This window comes from Sinocyclocheilus grahami, unplaced genomic scaffold (assembly GCF_001515645.1).
Source record: "Sinocyclocheilus grahami isolate Dianchi unplaced genomic scaffold, SAMN03320097.WGS_v1.1 scaffold1770.1, whole genome shotgun sequence".
NCBI lineage: Eukaryota > Metazoa > Chordata > Actinopteri > Cypriniformes > Cyprinidae > Sinocyclocheilus > Sinocyclocheilus grahami.
The window spans coordinates 23358-47203 of NW_015506949.1; the positions used below are offsets into that span (position 1 = coordinate 23358).

Sequence of the window (23846 nt, forward strand, 5' to 3'; positions counted from 1 at the left end):
TTTTGTATGAGGAAGAAAAAAACAAAAAAATAATATTTATGTTTATTTTATTTTGTTGTTGTTGGTTTGATTTAGTTGATTTGTTTGGCATCAACTGATAATTGATATTTGGCTACAGTACATAGTTTTCCCACTTGTGTAAGCAATTCCAAATAGATAAACCACTCATAAGCTTTATGTTGCATCTTAAAATGTATATTTATATTAATATTGAGACTCATTCTCTTGAATGCCTTGAGTATTGCAGAGTGCAGGTTATGTGAAACACACACCAGTTTCCAGGAGGATTTATAATTTTACACACAGAAGCATGGATAGAGGACAGAGAAGAAGGGGAATACCATTGTCTTAAAGAATTATCACTATTTATTTCTTTTAAATAATAAAATATTGTTAAACAACCAAAAGGAATAATGGAAAATTGGCATATTTTAAAAGAATTCAGGTCTTCTTGGGTCCATTCAGTAAAAGCACATTTATTTTAATTTACTAACATAACTAAATAACTAACATCACATGACCTGTGTCTGAGGTACTTGTCAAAGTTTTGGACCCAATCCCCCTCAGGTCAGATCTTGGGTTTTCAGATGCAAAATGGACCTGAGAACACTTCTACCGCATGCAATTTTCAAAAACTCCAAAATGGTCAACCTCCTGTTGGGCAGAGCATAGGGCTGTCACGGTGAGGGAATTTCCCTTGCGGTAATTTTGAGTGGCTCAATAGCATGGTATGCGGTATTATCGCCACACACACACATATATATATATATATATATATATAAATACACACACATTATATATATATATATATATATATATATATAATTTGTGTGTGTATGTGTTACGTGTGTGTATTGTTACTAACAAGGTCATATTCAGAAGACAATGAAACCGAAACCAAATAGCGTTGAAACAGGAAGTGAAGTAAACAGAAGAGAATGACAAAATAACGGTCCACATAACAGAACATAAACCTGACAATAAGATCATTAGCCTCTATGTATAGCAGTTAGCCTAGTTGTAATCTGATCTTCTAATCTGACTGGACAAGAGACTTTCTATTGATATTTCCACCTGCGTGCATTCTAGACGGGCTGTCAGTCAGTGCAGTTACAGTGTTGCGCCACAAGGTGGTGGAAAGGGACTGTCATTCAACTACACGTTCAAAAACGCTGATTCATTCATTCAAAGAGACGTAATGAAACACACTCAAACAATCATTTCAACTTTGAGCGCCACTTTAGAAGGCTCAGCTGACCAGCTATGCATCCATGCTAAGACTAAGCGATCTCGCTTTCCTTGGACATGACAACCTATTTTCACAAATATATATGACTCGGCCTGGAGGACAGACGCAAGTAATCGCACGCGCTCAGTCGATCTCGCTCTCATTCACTGTCTGTTTAGGCTTGTTAAGTGCAAATCTATGGAGCTCTACAAATCAGCATGGTACACATTATGTAATAATTACTAACTTGTTTAATATTCAGTCCACATGCATGAAGTGTAAAGTGTACGAGAAGGGCATAACCTTCCGAAAAAAGAAAACACGCAAAAATCGCCGTTGCTGCGGGTCTTGCATTCCTCTGCGGTTTGCTCGTCAATAGTGCAGTATTGCGATATTGCGGTTATCGCGACAGCCCTAGCAGAGCATATAACTATCGGAGTGCAAGCTGTATGGATAGATGAGAACTATAAGTCTGCAGAGTTTTGTACTGAAAATTAACTGTGTAAGTGAGATACTGCAGAGCCCTACTGTCAGCGTTTGCCCAGGCCTTAACTATCTGGGCACCAGAGATTGTAGAGATACCAAACTTGGTGGGATGGTCAGAAATTCCACAGACTATTCAGGTGCACAGACAAACATCAGTCTGACCCTAGATAGTGCTGTTAGCACTACTGTTGTGTTCTGTATCACTGTTGGGTTTTAATCTCCACAACCATAAATGCTAGAATCAAAATATGAATCCTTGATTCTTGCTCTATCTCCTTTCTGCCATTTTGAATTATTTGAAAAATATACTTTTTCAAACTCCTCCTAGGCTGTTGATCTGATTAGCACAAAACTTGGCAGGCATCATCGCAAGATGAAAAGTTATGTAAAAATCTATTTATCAATTTTTAATTTAGTCTTATTCTTTTAAATTAGTATTAGTCTTAGTCCTGGTGTCAAATATACTTTTTAGCTATTATCATATTTAGTCAACCTTGTCTTGTTTTTGTTTTGTCCATTTTTAGTTGACTAAATGTCTGAGCATTTTAGTCATGCTGCATAATAGTTAAACTGATGTTTTTTTTTTTTTTTCAAAATTAGAATAAAAAACAAATATTTTAAATCATATTTTGTCTCCTTTTTTTCAGACAAAAAATAAAATAAATTTTGGTATAGGTTTTATTTTTGTTAAATACATTTTAGTCTTGTATTTTATCCTCAACAATTTTGCATGTTAATATAGTCACAGTTATCATTTATTGACCTTATTGTCATCTTGTCTAAGTCATGGGAATAAAGCACGTCAACAAACATTTTTGGTCATACTTTTCGTTAACAAAATTAACAGTGGACGAATACCAAGCTTAATCAAATTACTCCAATAGGGCACGTTACAACTAAAAAAAAAAACACTAACTCTGCAACAGTATGATCCAAAAACATGGAAAAATTGGTATGCAGCTTCTTTGGTGGAAGTTCCCACCATGTCCTCTACTATGACTCAGCAGCAACATGAAAAAACAATCAAGTTGTAAGCAGCTGATAACATCAAATCTGAATGGCCTACCTTTTCATTCAAACATTGTGTGAACACAAACATACCACATTTTGTGAAAATTATAGTGCCACATTTTAGCTAAAAGCTCTGCAACCACGTGTAATAGAATCAAATGTATGCTTTATCTGAATCTTTGCTTTAAGTCTGATGAAGTCGTCTTATTTTTATGATAATCTATTCTTCAATGCACAGACACTATTTGAAGAGAACTGAACTGAACTGAGCTGGCTGATGACATTACTGAATCAAAAATGAACTGACTTTAACTGAAAAATGTATGGTTTACTTTTGTCTTTTTAGAGCTGCTTTACAGCATAATTGAATTTTGTTTGCATTCTATTATGTATTTTCCTGTTTATCACTGTAAAACTGCTTTGACACAATTTTGTATTGTATAAAGAGCTATACAAATAAAGGTGACTTGACTTGACTTGTTCTATGCTGATTCAAACATTACTTGGCATGTCCAGACTATCATGACAAAAAAGTTATTAAAAGAATTATGGTTTGTCAAAGCATTGCAAAGATATAAGTTAATTTATGGCCCCGGCAATGCTGGCAACTCCGTGAATGTGTGTCGAAGTCTGGCACGAAAGAGAAGAAATCGGTGAATAAAGTCGTTATTTTTGTTTTCTTTTTGCACAAAAATAGTCTTGTAGCTTCATAAAATTCATTCAAAAAGTTATTTTGAATCCTACAATATTTTAGCATTGTTTAATGTTAACATAATTCAGTGCATCTTTTGGATTCCTCCTATAGTCAAGTAAAAGCAATATCATCAAAAATACTATATTTATATGATGCAAAATATAAACTGATGCACAATATAAAATATTTAAGAAAATGCCACGTTGTTGTGACTATGATGTAACTAAATGCCCTGCTCATGAAAACAAAACACAACAGAAATGTTTCTGCAACAGAAAAAATTACAGAATAAAAATTAGCATTTTTTTTTCCTGAAGCAAATATAATAAGAACCGACTAGAATTATGTTAACATTAAACAATGTTAAAATATATTAGGATTCAAAATGACTGCAAAGTTTAATCCTGTGAAGTATTGCAGTTAGTCTGTTGGCAGCATTAGGCAATAAATGAAAGACTAAATGTGCATTCAAACTGTTCATTCAGTTAAAACTCATGTTTTATCGATCGAATTCATGTTTTATGTTGTAACGAAAGAAGAAGACTTGCTCCATGTGGTCATCGGACATTCGGTTTCCACATGGCGTTAGTACATGTCCATTTATAAAATAAATTAAGTATTTGTCGTTATGTTATTTCTGTTATTGTGAAATAAGTCGTAAGACAGGGAACAGCTCACTATAGTAACTATATATACTATATATGATTTTTGTGACGATTGTTCAGTCATTTCTCGCGTTCATTATTTTTGATTGACTGTCGCTCTTTGATCGATCTTTTACAGATTGACTGTGTTTGGATTACGGGTGCCAGATAGCTCAAGTTGCTTTTTGTAAACAAGGCCGCGGGTGAATATCAATGTGAGATTAGCTCGAAGAGAAGAAGTTATAAAACTATCTGCCGTTCTGAGTTCTTATTGGTCAGTACAGCGCAACAGCCGTGGTAAAATCCACAGTATAGTAACAGCTATGTAGCAGAAGTTGATGTAATCAGTATCAAGGCATATATAAAAATACTGTGATATTTATTTATTTATTTTTATATAGCACCTTTCAAAACAAAGTTACAAAGTGCTTTACAATAAGAAGATATACCAATACAACAAATACCATCAAGATTAAGAAAAAGCCATACAATAAAAGTAAGTCTTTTAAAGGGGCCATATGATGCGATTTCAAGTTTTCCTTTCTCTTTGGAGTGTTACAAGCTGATTGTGCATAGATAAGATCCCTGAAGTTGTAAAGACTAAAGTCTCAAAACCAAAGAGATATTCTTTATCAAAGTTAAGACTCTGGATACCTTGCTTGCCTGCCTAAGATCCCCAGGCAGGGAGTTCCACAACTTAGGGACACGGACAGCAAAAGTGCGGTCACCTTTAGTGACAAGTCGATATTTTGTAACCATTAATAGGGCCCTACCAGACGATATCAAACGGCGATCAGGCTCATAAGGAGTTAACAAATCACAAATATAGGCAGGAGCCTGACCCTTCAAGGCTTTAAAAACAAGTGGTATAAAATCAATTCTAAAACTCACAGGCAACCAGCGAAGAGCAGCAAGAATCGGTGTAATGTGTTCTCTTTACTTAGTACGTGTTAAAAGCCTAGCAGTCTTTGGAGGTTTTGCCTGCCAATACCAGAATAAAGTGCATTGCAATAATCAAGTCTGGAAGAGATAAAAGCATGAATGACCTTTTCTAAATCTGCAAAAGAAAGAAATGGCTTAATCTTCGTTAGCTTCCTCAGTTGTGCAAAGCACGACTGCACCACTTTAGTCATTTGGGCATCGAAGGACAGTTCAGGTTCATAAATTACACCTAGGTTGCGGGCCTCTTTTCGAACATTATTAGATAAGGCACCCAAACTAGATGAGAGATTATTAATGCTATGCTATTACAGGGTTTACACAACTATCAAATATGTTATTTTGCCTTAAATGCCAATTTTCAGTGAGTTAAAATAACTGTATTATCTTTAATGGTAAATAATGTAAATGGTAGTCAGATGTTATTAAGTGTAAGTAGTTTTAGATCAGTGTTAATTTTGACGGCAAATTTTGATTTAGTTTTAGTCATAGTCTTTTGACTAAAATGCGGTTTAGTTTGTCAAAGTCATTTTAGTAATTGTTTTTAGTTTTAGTCTAGTTTTAGTCGACTAAATCTACAGTAAATTTAGTCGGATATAATATAATGGGTTTAGTTACAGTGCATTTATTAAGCATTTCTCTAATTCCTATATAACCTATATATTTCCAAACTCATTATATAGGTTTGCTATTAAGGTTTTATCATGATAGACACCGATTTAACTGCGGTGACACACAACATGCCTTTATGTTAAAATGAAATAAAACCACTTCTCATAAAGAACAAGAACATGGTCTTCTCTTTAATGAAATACCAATGGCTATATAGGCTAATAATGCATTCTTTATAGCAACTTGTTTACCATATTCTTCATTCTTTCAAGCAGACATATTTATTTCTATAAAGAAAGTTAGATTAATCTTTAGGGCTACTAAAATTTTTCAGTCAAGAACAGTGCGTGATTTTCTGTCTTTCTTTTGTTGCTTGAACATCAATGACTCAGAAAATAGCAACTAAATTAGGTTGCTATCCCTTTAAAACCGAATGCACAGCTGCAATGGATGCAATGTACTGATTAGGCATGGGCCGGTATGAGATTTTGACGGTATGATAACCTTAAGCAAAAAAATATCACGGTATTGTTGTTACAGCTCTAAAATTTGTTCATTTTAAATGTCTGGGTAAAAAAAAAACTGAACACAATATATTTTGAGCAACATACAGAATATTTGGAACAGTAGTATTTGTTTATTTTATCTTTGATTTGTTTCTGAAATGTGGGCTGTCCTGCAGCTTTTGATGTGGATAATTGATTTGCTGCTAGAGCTACTGCTGTCCTAAAAAGAAGAAAAATAAAGACTGACAACTTTATTTAACCTAAATCTGTAATTACAGTTATTTCATTTTAGTTATTTAATTCATATACATATCATTTATATAATTTCATACACATAATTTGATTTAATAATAACCCAATTTGAAGCAAAAACAGAATGTTCTGACTAGCTTTGTGAAATTATACTACATGCCTGAACGAAACAAACAGCAGAAGCTCTGAATGAGATGCAGATTCACTCTGACAGCAGGAGGCGCTGATACAGCGTTTCCTTGGTTATCGCAGTAAACAAAGCAGAGCTGCGCTGAAACACTGCTTTAATGTGAATTATACGAGATGAAAAGAAAATACCATCTAAACGTTTCTGAAGACAGTCAGTTCCCCTCAGAAACGCATTCATATAAACCCCCAAATCAATATTTAGGATTTTCTTCCAATAGTTCGTGCATCATGAACAGTGAGTGATCTGCCTGCTACAATATTTTTTAACCGTGAAATTTTCAAATCGCGGTATACCTCGAAACCGGTAATCGGCCCATGCCTAGTACTGATACATGTTCTCCCTACTGTTTACGTTCACTTAAGACGTAATCAACTGTGTCTACGTGAATACTCGTCAAAACGGACTATTTGACATAATTTTGTGTGTAATTCTCCGTTCATGCGACGTGAAAGAGTACTCGCGCGCTGTGAGACGCGCTTTCTGTGTGTGTGCTTCAGTGTCTGCGCTCAGAAAACCGGACTGAATTGAGTTTTCTCTTGCGTCGTCAGATTTATCCATATGTCTGCTATTCTCTTACTCCCACATATTGACATTTTTTGACGTTTCATGCGACGTGCAGCAAGTGTATGTTAGCTTATGTCCCGCCGGTTCATATGTACGCATCTAACCTCAGAATCACGCAGCAGATTCGTTCTGAATGAATCTCTTCCCAAATCGTCCCTCCCTAACATTTTCGTCTCGTTTTTATTCGTTGACGAAAATGTGATTAGATTTACGTCATAGTTTTTGTCATTCAAAAAGAGTTTTAGTTCGTTATTGTCTCGTTGTCGTCATTGACGAAAGTTATAACGAAAATTATTCAACGAAATTAACACTGTTTTAGATGCTGCTTATACTTGTGCAATCGATACTGCCTTATTGGGACCTTACTTGTCCCTTTCCCTAAAGCCCACCCCTACACATGGCTCTAACCATATTGAATCTGCTGATCAGTAAAGTTGTCCCTCAAAGGTCCAGGAAAGGAGCCACGTAACAAACTGAATGTGGTAACAATATGAGCTGCATGTGTCCCGGCCATTGTTCCAGCCTATCTGATCAATGATCAAGAACACCACATCAAATTGCAGTTATAAATAGCTTTTAAGGAACTTTATTTCCACTTTTTGGAAAAAGGGAGAGGGATCAGAAAAAGGTGGATTTGAACTCATGGTGGACACAGTTGGGGAACCAGACACACGGGATCAAAAAAAAGAAATTTCTATATACAGGCTTGGCCCCACATACAGGTCATTGCACTTTTAAAAATGTTTACAGTAGGTGCAGAAAAAAATTATTATTAGTTTTTAAAGATGCATGCCTTAAATGCACAGTCCAACTACTCAAATCACTGCATGATGTTGTTGGAAACTGACTAACTAATCCCCACACCATTGTCTAGGATGTATTCTTAATGATCAGGCGTCACAAAACCACAATCTTCACTGACGCCAAAGAATCCACAACCGTCTATGAGTTGAAACGCATTGTGGAGGGCATCCTGAAGAGGTCCCCAGAGGAACAGAGACTATACAAGGTTTGGATTCATTGATATGATATATATTAACTAGGGCTGCATGATAAATCGCATGCGATAATATTATTATTAACCCTAATATTAACCTTCAAGTATGAGTGACTGAAATGGCAGGTTTTTCTGTATTAGTTATGATATTATGTGTTTCAGGATGAGCAGCCTCTAGAAGACAGTAAAACACTAGGAGACTGTGGCTTCACAAATCAGACAGCCAGACCACAGGCTCCTGCAACTGTAGGACTGGCCTTTCGTATCGGTGTGTGTCATAAACTACGAAACTTCCAAACAAGCTCATAATGGATCCCCATCTTAACAAATATCAATCTCTTTTAAATTACGATAAAAATAAGAAGTTTTTTGGTGGTCTCAATAATTACTTTATCAATTGATTGTATGATACCTGGACATAGCCTCGATAATTTGGCATATTTTGATATAGACTATTTTCTTGAGTCACACGATTATCATTTTCATCATTTATCATTGCTGTCACTTCCAAACACTTAAGTTCTTGTGCACATCCCAAGTTTGATCTATTTAGAATAAATTTTTTTTTAGACATACCCGTGTCTTAATAGTCTTAGAAATTAATTTTTTTTAAGGGTGTACTTATTATGCTATTTTATTATCATTATATCAGTGGCTAAAATGTCCTTCTCGTTTATTGCAATTATTTCTAAGGTATTCTAGGTGGTTGGTAAGTTGCTTACTGACCTAACTAAGAGCCCACCCCCCAAGATATTTTGGTTTCTAGATATGACTTGGGTCCCTTGTTCAATGTAAGTATATGGGGATTTGATGCATTGAGTAGTATTTAGCGGGCCATGTGATGTCAAAATGGGTGACCAGCATAATTAGAATAAGAAATTGCTCTAGACTACTATATGATGTGCTTTAACAATTGTGTTGTACAACTGTGATGTTTGATTTAAAGTATTTCATACAAATTAATGGTTGAACAGATATTTCCTTTCACATTGAGCTCACATTTGTACATGAAAGTCTTCATTGAAGGAATCCTAAGGTTTTTTATTTTTTTTGGTAAACTGTATTCATATATTCTTAAAAAACAAACACACACACAAAACAAACAAACAACAAAAAAACACCCCACTAATTTTATTTTCCCCCACTATCCTTCCACAGATGATGCATTTGAGCCCCTGCAGGTGGAACCATTTTCCAGCCCTCCTGAACTTCCTGATGTTATGAAACCACAGGACTCTGGCAGTACAGCCAATGAACAGTCAGTGCAATGAGCTGCACCCTAATGGCTAGAGTATCAGGAGTGTACTAAAGCTGAGCTAGGTGGGGACTGATACAATGATGTAAAGATGCTGCAGATGAACATTTGAAGTCTGGCTGCCACTAACCACTGAACTAAGCCAGTTATAAATGTCCAGAGAATCACTAACGAATAAGATTATTGTTATTTATGTTTATTTTATTATCTGGACTGACACATTTTCTTCTCAATTGACTGGCCTCATTTTGTACATGTTTCTTTTTTTCTTTGACTAAATGACATTTGACACATTTGAAAATGGAAATGTTTTTCTTCAAAAAGACTGCTTTCATTTACTAGAAAAATAATTGAGGTTTAATAGCACAAATGTCACATGGAGCGAGCAAGTTTGGTGAACAGGTTTGAAATGCAAATTTGCGTGTATCAGTTTTAACATTTTGACATTAATTTGAGCAGTAAACCTGTTATCGTGTTGTCTTTTGATGAAGATGGCTTAACATTTTTGTTTTGTCTTTCCCTGTAGATCTCCTCTGCATTTTTTTTTCTTGATTCTGTGTGTGGTTGTTTGTACTTGCATTGCATTTAAATTCAGACCAAAGCATACTTGCGGTTGTGTAACAACACTTGTGTTAGTAACATTCACCACTGTGCACACTTGTGATGTAACTTTTGTTACATAACTGCCAGATGTTTTTTGGTCTGTGAAGGACTGCACACTAAAAGCATGACATACACTAAAAACATGTATGTGTTGTATTTAATTCTTTATTTTTATTTTATGAAGTTGGATATATTTCTTAGCACATGTAACAGCTTTATAGTGAGGTAAATAAATGTAGATTTAGTCTTGAAGTGTAACCATACAAACTAGTAGGCTACTGTGGTGGTACCATAATTCTTTAACATTTATACCATGGTACTAATGGTCCCTTTTCCCAAAAAGTGAAAAGTCCATGTTATTTACATTCTTTTCCAAAGTTTAAAAAAAATCATATAATACATGTTTCTACCCTTACCTTTTTATTAAGTAAGCCAGGAAATTAGGCCAACTGTGCTAAGATCAGCTTTTATGAGTTAAATAACGCTAAGCCAAAAACGTTGGACTGAATGATCACTAATTAGCCTACTCGTTGTACATGTAAAAAACAAGCATTGTGGGGAGAAAAAAACAACAACATCTATTGAGGACGCATCCTGTTGTTTTTTACCTCTTAGGCATTCAAGTATATTTTCATGCAGTACGTACTTTATTTATTATTGTAATTTCCCAGCAGTCGGTATCAACATTATTATGAACAACAAATGTGCACTTTTCAATCCCAAATATGGGCTGGAAATGTAACTAGTTCCGCCCCTCCGAACCGTTACGTCCTCTGGAATAAGAAAACGGCACAGTCCGAGGACAACTCCCAACCTGGAAACTTAGGGGCGAGCAGGAAAAAGACATTACCAGACATATTTCTCAGCTATAACCCCTTTTCATTTCATCGGGAAGTCATACAAATTTGATTTTTTTTTTCTTTAGTTTTATTTTTCTTTAACTGATGGACGATTTAGGTATGTAATGTCAAATTCTTTATGGCACGTTTCCTAAATGTTCCTTGAATACATCACTGCAATGTATATAATGGATTGGGCAATGTAACTGATTAATAGGGACAGGGAAAAGATTGGGAAAGAGCCTCGTTTCGTTTTTCGGCTAGAAAATTATTGAAAATATATCCACATAACATTAGATAAACTCGAGATAAAGATTAGCTAGCCTAACGTTACATGGAGACGGAGCCAAACTCCTGGCTGCAGTTTGAAAACAGGCGCACACCGTTCAAAATAATTATATAATTGGAATGTCCACTGATATATCCGTTCTTTGTGGCAGTTTTCAATTGACACGTATGTTTAATACGTCCTGAGAGTGGGCATCTAATGTCATCCCACATCTGCCCACATCTGGTAACGTTTAAGGACTAGCCTATATAAAGACTTAATGGATCCTAAGAAGAAACACCCGCCCTTTCACAGTAGACAAACTTGTTGTAAAATGGCCACCGCAAAGCTGGATAACTCATTTTGAGGATTGGAAATATTTTATATTCTCAGAAATCCTCATCTGTTCAAATTTGGATGTAAACAAAATGTAGCCTATATAGACAGTATATAATTTGGTATTATTCAAAGTACAATTAAGTATCATGATACATGAGTATGTTAATAATTATACTACTACTATTAATACTATAGTATATTTTCATATCATTGATATCTGATGCCACTACATAGCACTTTTTTCTACAAAAGTGCTCAGAAAATTTCAATTGTAATGCTGAATATAATATTATTGACTGATTTATGGGTTAAATAACTTCCACTCTTGTTTGTGTGTGTGTGTGTGTGTGTGTGTTTTCAGAGCTTTTGAAGGTTATTTGTCAGAGCATACCGCATGAATGTAGAGTGGGTTGCTTTGTGGCAGAATTAAGCCAAGCCAAACTGACATGCAGCTCTAAATATGGTTAGAATTTCTAGAGAGAAGAATTCTATCTCCTTATATGAGCACAGTGCAAAAACCATCTGGATTAGGATGTGTTGTTGAACTGGGTGATGAAATAACTTCTACATGGACTAAGTTCATCTGGGGTGATCTAGTAATATGTTTTGTTCTTTTAAGCACACTTTAGAGGGACATTGATCTTCTTGAAAGAGATTTTAAAAAAGTTCAAGCATATATATATATATATATATATATATATTTATTTTTTTATTTTTTAACAGAATAATTAGTGCTTAGTAATATTAAATAATATTACATATGTACATTCAGGGGCAATTTGGTAGCCATTTGTTTATAAAACACCAATGTTGCTACCTTTGACCTTAGTGTTGGGTCAGAAATAAAGTGACAAAAGTGCCCCAGGTATTTAATATTTTCATTTAATACAGCACTGTATTATATATACTTAAAATTTTAGTGTCTCAGCGTTGAGTACTGAATTAATACTAGTAGTTTAAGGTAGTAATAGTATATTTAGTATATAGTATATTTTATACTAATAGTATTTATTTGTAATTTGTACAAAACTACATTATATAATAATTATGACTTCAGTGTCTCTGGGTCGTGTGTTGAATGCGTACTAATAGTATGAAGTGAGTTTAGATTGAGGAAATGTTTTTTTAAGAAATACAGTGATTACATAAAATTCACAATGGTGTTAGAGTTAAGCACAGTGGGCTTTCAGAGAACACTGGTGATGAAAGCAATATTTTTGAAAGGGGGGCAATGAAATGTTAAGGCAAGTTTACATAATAATAATAATAGCAACAACAACAACAACAAATAAATTATACATATTTTGAACTACAACAATGTCACACTATCAACAGGCCAACACTGTCCATCTTTACATAGCTGTCAATGTCCCATCCATGGTTTCCTTTTTGTGGTTTGTATGTGGAAGGAATTTTGCTGGCTTCAGGAAGAAAATAACAACACCATTTTTGGAGCATTGCAGGACATTGCACACCCATATTCACTCTCACTGGACACACTTCAGTTTTTCCGCCTCTGTAATGTACAAACAGGCTGTTGGTTGTAGTTTTTGCTTTGCTAGGTGATGTGTGTCAGTGTGTCTATGTTCTCTTAGTCTGTCTGTCTCTCTTCAGGAGTGTGTGATACATCCAACTACCCTCTCAGTCCCCGTATTGTTATGTTTGGTACGTAGTTTTCTGTCTGTCTGTTTGTCCACCAGTTGATGTGTATGCTCAGTGTTTTTGACTGATATGCCCTTGTAATTATTTAGCTTCTTTTATCTAAATAAATCTCAACTTTGGCCTAGTTTTATTTGAATGTAACACATTTACAACATTTTGCTTTGCATGTTTTGTTACTGCAACACTATAGTACACTGAAACACCATTCAAGCATGATACAACTGATACGCATTATATGACTTTTCTGTATGCATGAAATACATGGTTGGCACAGCTCTGGAATTGACCTTCCATTTTCAACTATTTTGATTTTAGTCCGACTAAAGTGTTTACATTTTTAAAAAGACAAATTATTGTTTTAATCTGACTGAAATGACAGCCAAAGTCTGCCTGAAAAAGTTGTAGATGCTGTTCTCTAATGATCTGTATCATCTTTCCTTCTGCTTGCTTTCACTTTGTATGAATTTAAGTTAAATGCTTCAATAAAACATTAGTTTTTTATCTTTTAAAGGGGTCCTATTATGCTTTTTCACTTTTTCAACTTTAATTAGTCTGTAATGTTGTTTGAGCATAAAAAAGATCTGCGATGTTACAAAGCTCAAAGTCCACTTTAAAAGGAGATATTTTATTTAACAGAAATCACTTTTCAAAAACTACAAAGAACGACTCGTTTGGACTACAGCGCATATTTTCCAGTATTTGTGATATCACAAATATCGACGAATGGGACGAGACGTGGTTGAGCTGCACTAGAGAAGGCAACGGTTGTTATCACTATGTCTGAGACATGCTAGCTTTCCCAAGGCAGACGAACTTAGAGTGATTACAACCATCCGGGTTTAAATCGCGCTCAAATTGATTCGATTTTGATGCAATATTTACACTAAAGCTCGCAGGCAGCTATGGTAAGGGTCATGACATTTCCTGAGCAGGCGCCGAGTGGTGCAAATCACAACACACACTGGCCCAGCTAACCAATCACAGCACATTACGTATTTCAGAAGGCGGGCCTTCATTTGATACAGGAACTATTCGAGCCGTTCATGCCAGACTGAGGAGAGAGGTGTTGTAATAATGTAAAATATGTGAAAAATAATGTTTTTCGAACAACCTAGTATGAGACCCTGTTCTAATACACCCCCAAAACAAAATCAAGACTTTGTAAAAGAGCATAATAGGACCCCTTTAATGTTTTTTTAACATTTTTCTGTTTTTGACACTGCATAGGTTTTTAGTTTTCAACACTCATGAAATTGATAGAAGAGATGCCAAATAGGAAATTAAGCTGTAATGCATGCTAATTGGCATTACATGTGTCTTGTGCAACAATGTCCTGTGACCTATTGGTCAAAAGTGATCCAATAATAACTAATTGTACTAATAGCCATTAAACTACTGTTCCTAAAATAACTACGGTGGTGCTATAGTTGCACTTGTCTGGGTTCTCAATGTTTTGGCCCTGTTATTAGCATTGCAGTGGCCCAAAAAATATTTGGTTTGCTTTTTAATATGAAGCAATCAATGTTTTGTTCAAAAACAAAGTTCAGAAACAGTGCTTACTTATATAAAATGGATAGTTTTTAAAAATTAAAAAAGGCATAATCAGACCCTTTTATGTGCTCATAAAGCCATTAAAAAATTATTAAGATACATGCCAATCATTAAGGATCATCATCAGAACAACAGAGGTGAAAATCAGAAAAGAAGAAAATGAACAATCAGGCACTTATTCACTGATAACTGGCAGGAAGGAACATAAATTTGAAGTATGAGGGTGTAGTTTCAGTGGCAGTCTTGAAAGCCAACGCAAAAAAATTAAATTTGTTGCTGGTGTCTACAGGAAGCCAGTGGACTGAGATCAAGAGAGATGTAATCTGAGAATCCTTTTGTTGATTGAAGACTAGATGCATTGCCATATTTTGGATAATTTACATTAACATTAATGAATTTAGTAGGCACTTTTATCCAAAGCGACTTAGAGGAAGTAAAGCCTTAGAATACATGTTCAAAAGCAATTTGCCACAAAAACAACAATACTCATAGTTTACGATGTTAGGTTTATTAGAAAGCTATTAAGACACAAGAGCAGAGGAGAAATGTAGAAGAGGATTTCTGTGTGTGCATGTATGTGTGTACCTGGTGTTCTCTACGTTATGGGGACCAAATGTCCCCCACAAGGATAGTAATACCAGTAAATTTTGACCTTGTGGGGAATTTTTTTTTGTTTTTTGAAAATCTAAAAATGCAGAAAGTTTTGTGTGATGTTTGTGGTAGGGGAAGTGTTAGAGGATAGAAAAAACAGTGTGTACAGTATAAAAACCATTACGTCTATGGAATGTCCCCAAAAAAACACGGAAACCCAACATGTGTGGGTGTGTATAAGTGCATTATAGTACTTCTTAATGTATCTTAAAAGTTGTGATAGACTCAATTCAGATTGAGTCTGGCAGCTCATTCCACTGAAGGGCAAGAGAGGTGGTCAAGATTTTGGGGAGAGCCATTGTGCCTTGTTGTGAAGAAACATCAAGGCATCACTCGTTCAGTGACCATAGCTGGTGGGAGGGAGCATACACTAGAATACACTACATAATCTAAAATTGCAGCTTTTTTAGATGTAAAAAAAAGATCTAATTAAAATCATGTCGGATCTTATTCTACCTATAATGTAATATTGAAAATTCATGTAAGAAACAAATAAAAACTTTTAAGAGAGAAAAAAAGGAAAAATAAATAAATAAAAGTAAATGTGCACACCCTTTTATAATAAAACATAGTACTTTGTTTGGAATTAACATTGGTCATAAACTCTTTCTGAAAGGTTATTATAATCCTCCAGTCATCAATTAAGTGATTATAATTAAACCCCAATAAAAAAGAGCTTATAAAGGATGAGTTGGGATCTCATAGTGTAGAGCAGGCGGTGGCGCAAAAACGGGGTATGCAGTATATGCAGTGCATAGTGGCGCCACATATGGGACGCCATTTTGCCAAAATCATTCTGTGAAAATCTTTTTTAATAAAACGTTATAAATAATCAAAAGCTTAGTTATTAAAAATAATGAATGCAACATTTTTATTTAATGGTTTTTAGCATTTTAATGAGTTCAAAAATTTATTTATTAAAAACTTAAGATGCAGAATGGTCGTATTTCTTTGCGACCACAACAAACGTCTCAGGTTACGTATGTAACCATGGTTCCCTGAGAAGGGAATGAGACACTGCATCCTCTAGCGGTCACTATGGGGAATGCCTAAAAACAACAATAACATTGGACGGCAACAGCCTATGACATCATTACCCTGCATGATCACAGTATAAAAGGGCGCCGGGATAACACGTCATCCACTTCTTCGTCTGAAGCTTGCGTCCGAAGCATGGCAAGGAAACTAGAGGATGCAGTGTCTCGTTCCCTTCTCAGGGAACCATGATTACATACGTAACCTGAGACATTCCCTTTCGAGGGAACTTCGAACTGCGTCCTCTAGGGGTCGCTATGGGGAACGATATACCCATGCCACCATGCTGAGGGGAGTGCATGCCAGAAACCATGGCGAACACTAAGTACCAACTCTACCATAGCCATGGGAGTTGCCCCTAGGATGCTTTGATGGATGTCAGTGACATTATCCCCTCCGGCCAAGGGCCTGAGCTGCATACCCTCTGCCGGCTCTGAATAAGCTCGCTCAAAGAACTGACTCGACAGATCTTTGGTAGCAACACCCTGCTCAGAAATGTATCAACAGAGATACATTAGTTGAGTGGAGCCCAAGGCGAGAACCGTGGCCTAAGCCAACTCAGAGAAAGGAAACGAGGCTGACAGCCACTTACCATACAGGACAACCCTTACCATACAGGATTTTAGAAAGTGCGCAGAATGCTTAGCGCGCACACTTACCACAATGGATTTTAGAAAGTGCACAGAGGCTTAGCGTGTGCACTTACCATAGCATGGATTTAGAAACACTGTTGCTTAAGGGGTAACCAAGGCTGTATTCAGCCAGCCTAGGGGCCTTATGTGACTGTGGCACGCTCACAGAACAGATTCCGAAGCATCTGCTCACAGATGCCCAGAAGGTAGCAGTGCGCTTGCAAGAGGCCCTTCATGATGAGGGGAGCACAGCTAGCTGACTTAACAAGCAACTCGCCTGGCATGATTGCTATACGGAGCTCAAAAGAGCAGAGGCCAAACTTCAAAAATAGAAGAGAGACTCGACGCTCAGATCGAGAGGGGTGTGCTCACATGAACCCCCTTAAGGGCATTGCTAAGCTTGACCCCAAGGAGAGCGGCTCAAGAGGAAGGCGGAGAGAGGCCTAACAACCTGAGCTCAAACGAGTGGCGGACTCGGAGAGAGAGGGCAGATAGATCACAAATGGGACATCAGAAATGGGAGCCTGCTAGAAGGGGATCACACATTGATCACACAAAGGGAACAACAGGGTCCCAACTAGGCATGGGCCGATTACTGGTTTCAAGGTATACCGCGATTTGAAAATTTCATGGTTTCAAAACTGCAAATATTTTCCGTTATACCGTTCCTGCGGTATGCGCTGTTTTTTATGTCTCCTCAAAGACTGAAAGTGTAGGAATCCCTCAGGTTGAGTGCAGTGTAGAGAGTAACATGACCCTCCTCCTCCTGTTGGTGCGAGTGAGTGGTCAGTCACGCGTGTGTAGGATGGCCGAACTTAAGGAGCTGCCCCTGGAACTTACACGATCGGCAACCGGACGTTTTTTGTCTTATTGCAAGCAACTCATCTCTGTTCTGGACTTGCACAAACTGCGTTGCAATGCAATCGTTTTCCAAAATATAATTTATGTGAAAATATGAAGTCTGTAAACCCCCGTTAACACAGGCCAGAGACGTTGAAGACGGACGCACAGAGAAAAATACTGTAGCAGGCAGATCACTCACTGTTCATGATGCACAAACTATTGGAAAGAAATCCTCAATATTGGTTTGGGGGTTTATATGAATGTGTTTCTGAGGGGAACTGACTGTCTTCAGAAAAGTTTACGTGGTATTTTCTTTTAATCTCATCTCTGTATAGTTCATATTAAAGCAGTGTTACAGCGCAGTGCTGCTTTGTTTACAGCGGTAACCAAGGAGATGCCGTATCTGGTGTTCCTGAAGCGCCTCCTGCTGTCAGAGAGTGAATCTGTGTCTCATTCAGAGCTTCTGCTGTTTGTTTTGTTCAGGCATGTAGTATAATTTCACAAAGCTAGTCAGAACATTCTGTATTTGCTTCAAATTGGGTTATTATTAAATCAAATTATGCATATGAAATTATATAAGTAAATAATATGAAATGATATAAATGATATATATATCAATTATATAACTAAAATTAACTGTAATTACAGATTTAAGTTAAATAAAGATGTCAGTCTTTATTTTTCTTCTTTTTAGAAAACAAATCAAAGAAAAAATAAACAAATTCTACTGTTCCTAATATTCTGTATGTTGCTCAAAAACAAAATATATTGTGTTCAGTGGAACAAAGTTTTTTTTTTACCCAGTCATTTAAAAATAACACATTTTAGAGCTGTAATGACAATACCATGATATTTTTGCTTAAGGTTATCATACCGTCAAATTATCATACCGGCCCATGCCTAGTCCCAACATAAAGGCAACTGACCAAGGAGGTGACAGAGACGGGCCTAACACTTAGTTCGTTGCAAAAGGGGTTCTTCGGGAGCAGCGCTCTCAGCTCTCAAGCTGAGGAGGGCCCTTACAGCACATACTGGGAGCGACTAATAGCTAACCCTCACAAAGAGGGGAGCACTTCTCAGCTCGGCCAGAAGGGGGCACTAGATTAGAAGGGGTAACCCAGCAGGGCCCAATAAGAGACAGTCCACTAGTGCAGCTGGACACGGTCTCATGCTCTCTATCTCGATAGAGAGCATGGGTCCCATATAACCAGACCCGATAGAATCTGAATAAATAGCGGAACCTAATAACCATTCATGCGTATAGAGCTTACTGCTCCTCAGAGCAGAAGCACAAAAGAGGAGTTTCCACAGAAACACAAATCCCTCTTACCTCAGGGAACGCAGTGTACTCCAGCCCACTCTGCAGAGGGACGATTACTAGTTCAACCATAAGGGCAGTGTGACAGTGAGGACACACGGGCCCGACCGTCTATGGAGCGTTGAGCTCCTCAATGCCTCAGCGAGAGGAGCTATAGCTCAGAGAACGTGCATGAAGGTTAAGAAACGACTCAAATCTCGGGAGACCCCTCAGTGTGAGAAATGAGTAGTGCACCCTGGCCAGAGGATAGGGAGCATGTCTCGAAGCATGTACTCAGAAGAGTACTAGCCCACGAGAAGGACCCACAGGTCCTGATGTTGCAACGTTATACTGGGGACCTGATGCTGGGAGGCTTCCTCAGAAGCCCAGGCAGCGTGTCCAAGCCGAAGATGAGGGCTATCACCAGCCTGGATCCAGAACCGATGAGTGAAACCATCACTGTAATCGGTCAACAGCAGGAGGTCCTGACTTAGCAGATGGGTCAAACCTAAAAGTCAGAAAACAGAACAGGTCCGAGTAGCACTGCAGAGAAAGGCTAGCATTGAATACACAACTCTAGTCTTCTGAGCCCGCCTTTGATCCTTAGATTGAGACCCCTTTGATGTTCGGGCTCAGACCTGGACCTTCGTGGAATGAAGGATTTAAAGGCAGCTCTTCAACAAGGGGCATCTTTTCATAACCATTTTCATGCATCCCCTCGATGTTGGCATAACTAGTATGCTGGAATCTGTGGATGCGGGACGAGAATGGATTTTTCCAAGCCTTCTCGATCTCCACATGAAGATCGGGAAGGAATGGAAGGCTCACCTGAGCTGGAGGGCTATGGATAGAAAGAAAAACGCTCATCGAGGCAGCCTCGAGGCGTCACTTTATTGGCCAATGCTATATAAACAAAAGGAAATTACTGATAGGGACCTGTCAGGTCCTTTCCATGTTCTGTCCATCAATCGCGGCAATTCACCACGACCGCAACGCGCAGCATGCATTCAGCTCCCGCGGGAGCTAAACACGCTCTGCCCAAGCACTAGATTACCTCAGAAATCAAGTGAGAACGGAAACCGCTGTCGCATTCCCGCGAGAGGCGAACGCACTCATGCAAACGCTATCTACAAACTCGGATAAATGGTGAAGTACTCAACTCCCCCTCAATAGTCCCACGAATGCATCACGATGAGCACAAGCCGTCTCGTGAGACGAGCACGTTCAATTCATGCTTATCCCTCACAAGAAATAAGCAATGAATGCAGAGCGCATCCAACTCCCTCGAGAGCAGAACACGCTTGCTCTTCACACACACACAGCACGTGAGCCATGTGAAACTGCGGGTAAGTTCGAAGTTCCATCGAAAGGGAACGGGAGAATTTTCAGACGAGTCAAGCGAGTGCGGAAAAGGTACATGTGCCAAATGAGTTTCAGTAGAACAACAGGGAACTGCGGTCTGATGAGATATTGTTATATGTCAGTAAAAAACGTTCCTGTCCTGTCAGCCGTTTTACTGTGCTCACGGCGCACGCTCTTTAACTGTACTCGAAAATGAGGCGCACGCTCACTTCATAAATAAACCGCACTAGAAACTGCGAGCATACATCTTCAGTTAAGTCACGCAATTACCAAAATGGCGATTAAAACTGCAAAACTGTGCATGCATGTATGTGTATTACATTTAAGAACGTCTCTCAAATGCATGCAGCCTACTGAAATATTCTGCAATTCGAGATCACAATAGGGCGCAAAATGACAGGCTATGTAATTTTTTTACATTTAAAATGTAATGCACAAGTAGGCCAAATGTGAGCACAGTGCAGTTAAATGTACTAGAAAATATGTGCAAATTTTTTGTTCATTTGTAAAGTACGAAAATGAAAAGAAAATTAAACCATATTTAAATGCATGAAAAAAAATTATTTTACATTCTTACATTATTTTCCTTTGTACAGAGCTCGATTTAGGTATGACAAAAGCGCGCTTTTTTGCCCCACTGTATCTGCTTGTCTCATCTATGAGAGTGGGCCTATGCAATGATTGAGAACAAGCAATGGTTGAAACACATGTTTGTGAATGGGCATTTGATTTACATTTGAGAGAAACTAAGATTGTAAACAAGGATACTAACTAGCCATTTTTCACTGAAAATTGCCATTGTAAATTCAAAATAGGCCATCTGTGTAATTCAAGATTCAATGAGTTGAAAACCCTACATCATACTTCAATACAAAACAATGCTGAACTTTGACAAAAAGAGATTTTTAAATGTTATAATAGTGATTTTATCATGTCTAATTATAAATCAATTTGCAAGACATGTGAAAAGAAAATAACTATATAACAGAGTGGAAATGGTAAAGGAGACAATAAATGATCCTCTGCTGCCATTTAGTGGTCATAGCGGGAATCATGACATTCATTTTAATAGTATTTGTTTTTCTACCAGGTGAAATCTTGGCAGAAATCGTAAGTTATTACTATAACTATGGATTTATGAGACCGAATGATGACCGTCACCACGGTCTTACCTTGAATGACACCATTCTGCTACCCTTCCGAGACCTAATATAAACAAAGTCAGGTGACTGACCCTGAGTGGTTGGTTCACTATAAAACATCCGGGTGAACAAAGCACTTCCTCTTGCCTGAAACGCCACAGTTCATCCCGAGTGACAAGAGATGGTGACAGTCATCATTCAGTCTCATAGATCCATAGTTATAGTCATAACTTACGATCTATTTCGACCTCACTCAGACCGTCACCACGGTCTTACCTTGGATGACTAGTACCATCAAGGTCACGAGGGGTGAGAAGCCTCTCCTTCCTCACATCCCTGCTTATAAGCTGACCGTAGAACTGCAGACCCAAATGAAACTGGTTCTGCCACATTGACCCTGTAATACCGGGCAAAGGTACAAGGTGAACTCCAGGGAAACGCCCATGAGCCCCTCACTGTTCTGCCTTAACAGACAGCCCCCCAACCAGTCAGAGACGCATCCGTTGTCACCACCATCCTCCTTGCTGGTATGTTCCCCAGAGGGACCCCTTGGCCCAATTTCTTTTTGCTCAACCAGGGGTGCAAGGCCTGAATGCATTTGCCTTCAGTCTCACTCGCCTGTGTACTTTGGGGTGGAGTTGAAACTTGTTGATCCACCACTGTAGTGGTCGTGCTTTGAGCAACCCAAGAGGCACTACTTTTATTGCCGCTGATATCATCCTCAATAATTTTTTTAACTGCGCCAACTCTATCCGCTCTATCCGCCTGCAACCAGCATTGAACTGAGGGGCGGTTTTAGGATTATTCTAGGCCTTGCTTAACATCTGTGAATAATCTTCAGCAACAGGGATCAAAACAGAAGGTTGGAACTGAGAGACCCCTGCCCACACCCCTTGCCCCACTGACGCTGTCTGAGTTTCAGTCTGTGTTTCCAACTCCAAAATTCTTGCAGCGCTAAGAATTCGAGTGACCATATCAGGCTGTGCAGAGTCTCCATCATTAACAGAAGACTTTGACTTATCCCCCTGATCTTCCTCACTCACGTCTTGATCATTAATGCCAAACAGGGAGTCATCAGCATAAAGAGAAATAGCATCAGGAGGGTTACCTTTTTCCTCTCGATATGAAGGAAAATCATCTTCAGAAAAGACAACAGATTGCATGCCTCTCCTCATATCCTGAGGCTTAAAATGGTCCATCTTCCCAGCCAGATCTCGTAAGGTTGCCAAAATTTGCTGCTGGGTGTCAGAATGTGAATCTGAATTTTTTGTCCTTTTCTCACAGGTGGCCTCAGAACAGCTAGGAGAACGTTCTCTTCTTCGTTTAAGGGAGTGTGCATCAACCTTCGATGACTGGACTCCGCTATTGGAGGCTACCTGTTTAAGAAACCGGGCCCTTTGCACGCTTTCTTGCAGAGAGAAATTTACAGCAGCCGGACATGGATCTTCAATGTCCTCCAGTAAATGAGCCATTCCCAAACATGATGGACATTCCCGGTGACCATCACGAGGATGCAAAGTAGCATGACAGTAACAGCATAATGGTTGACTCATGATTGTTGAATATCCAATACAGCTGCGTACAGTATTGTGTGTAAACACAACCAAAGCCAAATAAAACTTCACTCAATCCACTGCAAACAGTAGTATCACAGTGGAAGCATATCAATTCTCAGTTTGTTCAGTCAAAAAGACAAACTAGATCAATTAGGAGGTACCGACACCTATTCTATGCGCGAACGCACAGATCAACAGGTGGGAAAATCCCCCCGCTGCGAACAGCGGAACCAAACAAAAAAAAAATCTTCCTTTAGTTTTATGAATAATAGCACAAAAACAAACTACTTACCAATCCGTATGCTTCCAAAAGCACCAGAATACAATCTGTAAACAAATATCAACTCGTAATTCAGAATAATATAAACAACAACCACTTACCTAAATATAGAGGGGAAAAAAGGAACAATTACCGCAATCCTCAGGGGCACCAGGTGCCTGCACTATAGTGATGGATTGAATGGGTAATTTTCCAATATCAGCGTATACGCGCGGATTCTCCGAACCGGTCTCAGAAGAGGCGAGAAGGCAAAGAGGAAGTGCTTTGTTCACCCGGATGTTTTATAGTGAACCAACCACTCAGGGTCAGTCACCTGACTTGGTTTATATTAGGTCTCGGAAAGGGTAGCAGAATGGTGTCATTCAAGGTAAGACCGTGGTGACGGTCTGAGTGAGGTCGAAATAGATC

General features: G+C 38.0%; 2 protein-coding genes across 3 annotated transcripts in view; both read left to right on the plus strand.

Annotated features, from left to right (window-relative positions):
• Positions 1–7341: 7341 nt before the first annotated feature.
• Positions 7342–10126, plus strand: LOC107572540 (transcription elongation factor B polypeptide 2). Its single transcript, XM_016258958.1, has 3 exons — positions 7342–8135; positions 8286–8391; positions 9282–10126. Exons 1-3 carry the CDS (start codon positions 8013–8015, stop codon positions 9392–9394), a joined length of 342 nt encoding a protein of 113 aa, XP_016114444.1. The 5' UTR covers positions 7342–8012; the 3' UTR covers positions 9395–10126.
• An 81-nt stretch (positions 10127–10207) lies between these two features.
• LOC107572537 (transforming growth factor beta-1-induced transcript 1 protein) overlaps positions 10208–23846 on the plus strand; it is a 78419-nt gene continuing 64780 nt past the window's right edge. The window contains exons 1-2 of one of the 2 annotated variants that reach the window (XM_016258955.1): positions 10208–10938; positions 13042–13092. In XM_016258955.1, the coding sequence (XP_016114441.1) occupies positions 10926–10938; positions 13042–13092 (64 nt within the window). In that variant the 5' untranslated portion in view covers positions 10208–10925. The remainder of the gene's footprint in view (positions 10939–13041; positions 13093–23846) is intronic. The other variant, XM_016258956.1, reaches the window with a different exon arrangement.

Bases quoted from the DNA above. Each gene is read 5' to 3' on its own strand.
- LOC107572540 (XM_016258958.1), top strand. From the start codon at position 8,013: ATGATCAGGCGTCACAAAACCACAATCTTCACTGACGCCAAAGAATCC. The intron at 8,136-8,285 runs GTTTGGATTCAT...TATGTGTTTCAG, and splicing joins AGGAACAGAGACTATACAAG to GATGAGCAGCCTCTAGAAGA. The intron at 8,392-9,281 runs GTGTGTGTCATA...ATCCTTCCACAG, and splicing joins AGGACTGGCCTTTCGTATCG to ATGATGCATTTGAGCCCCTG.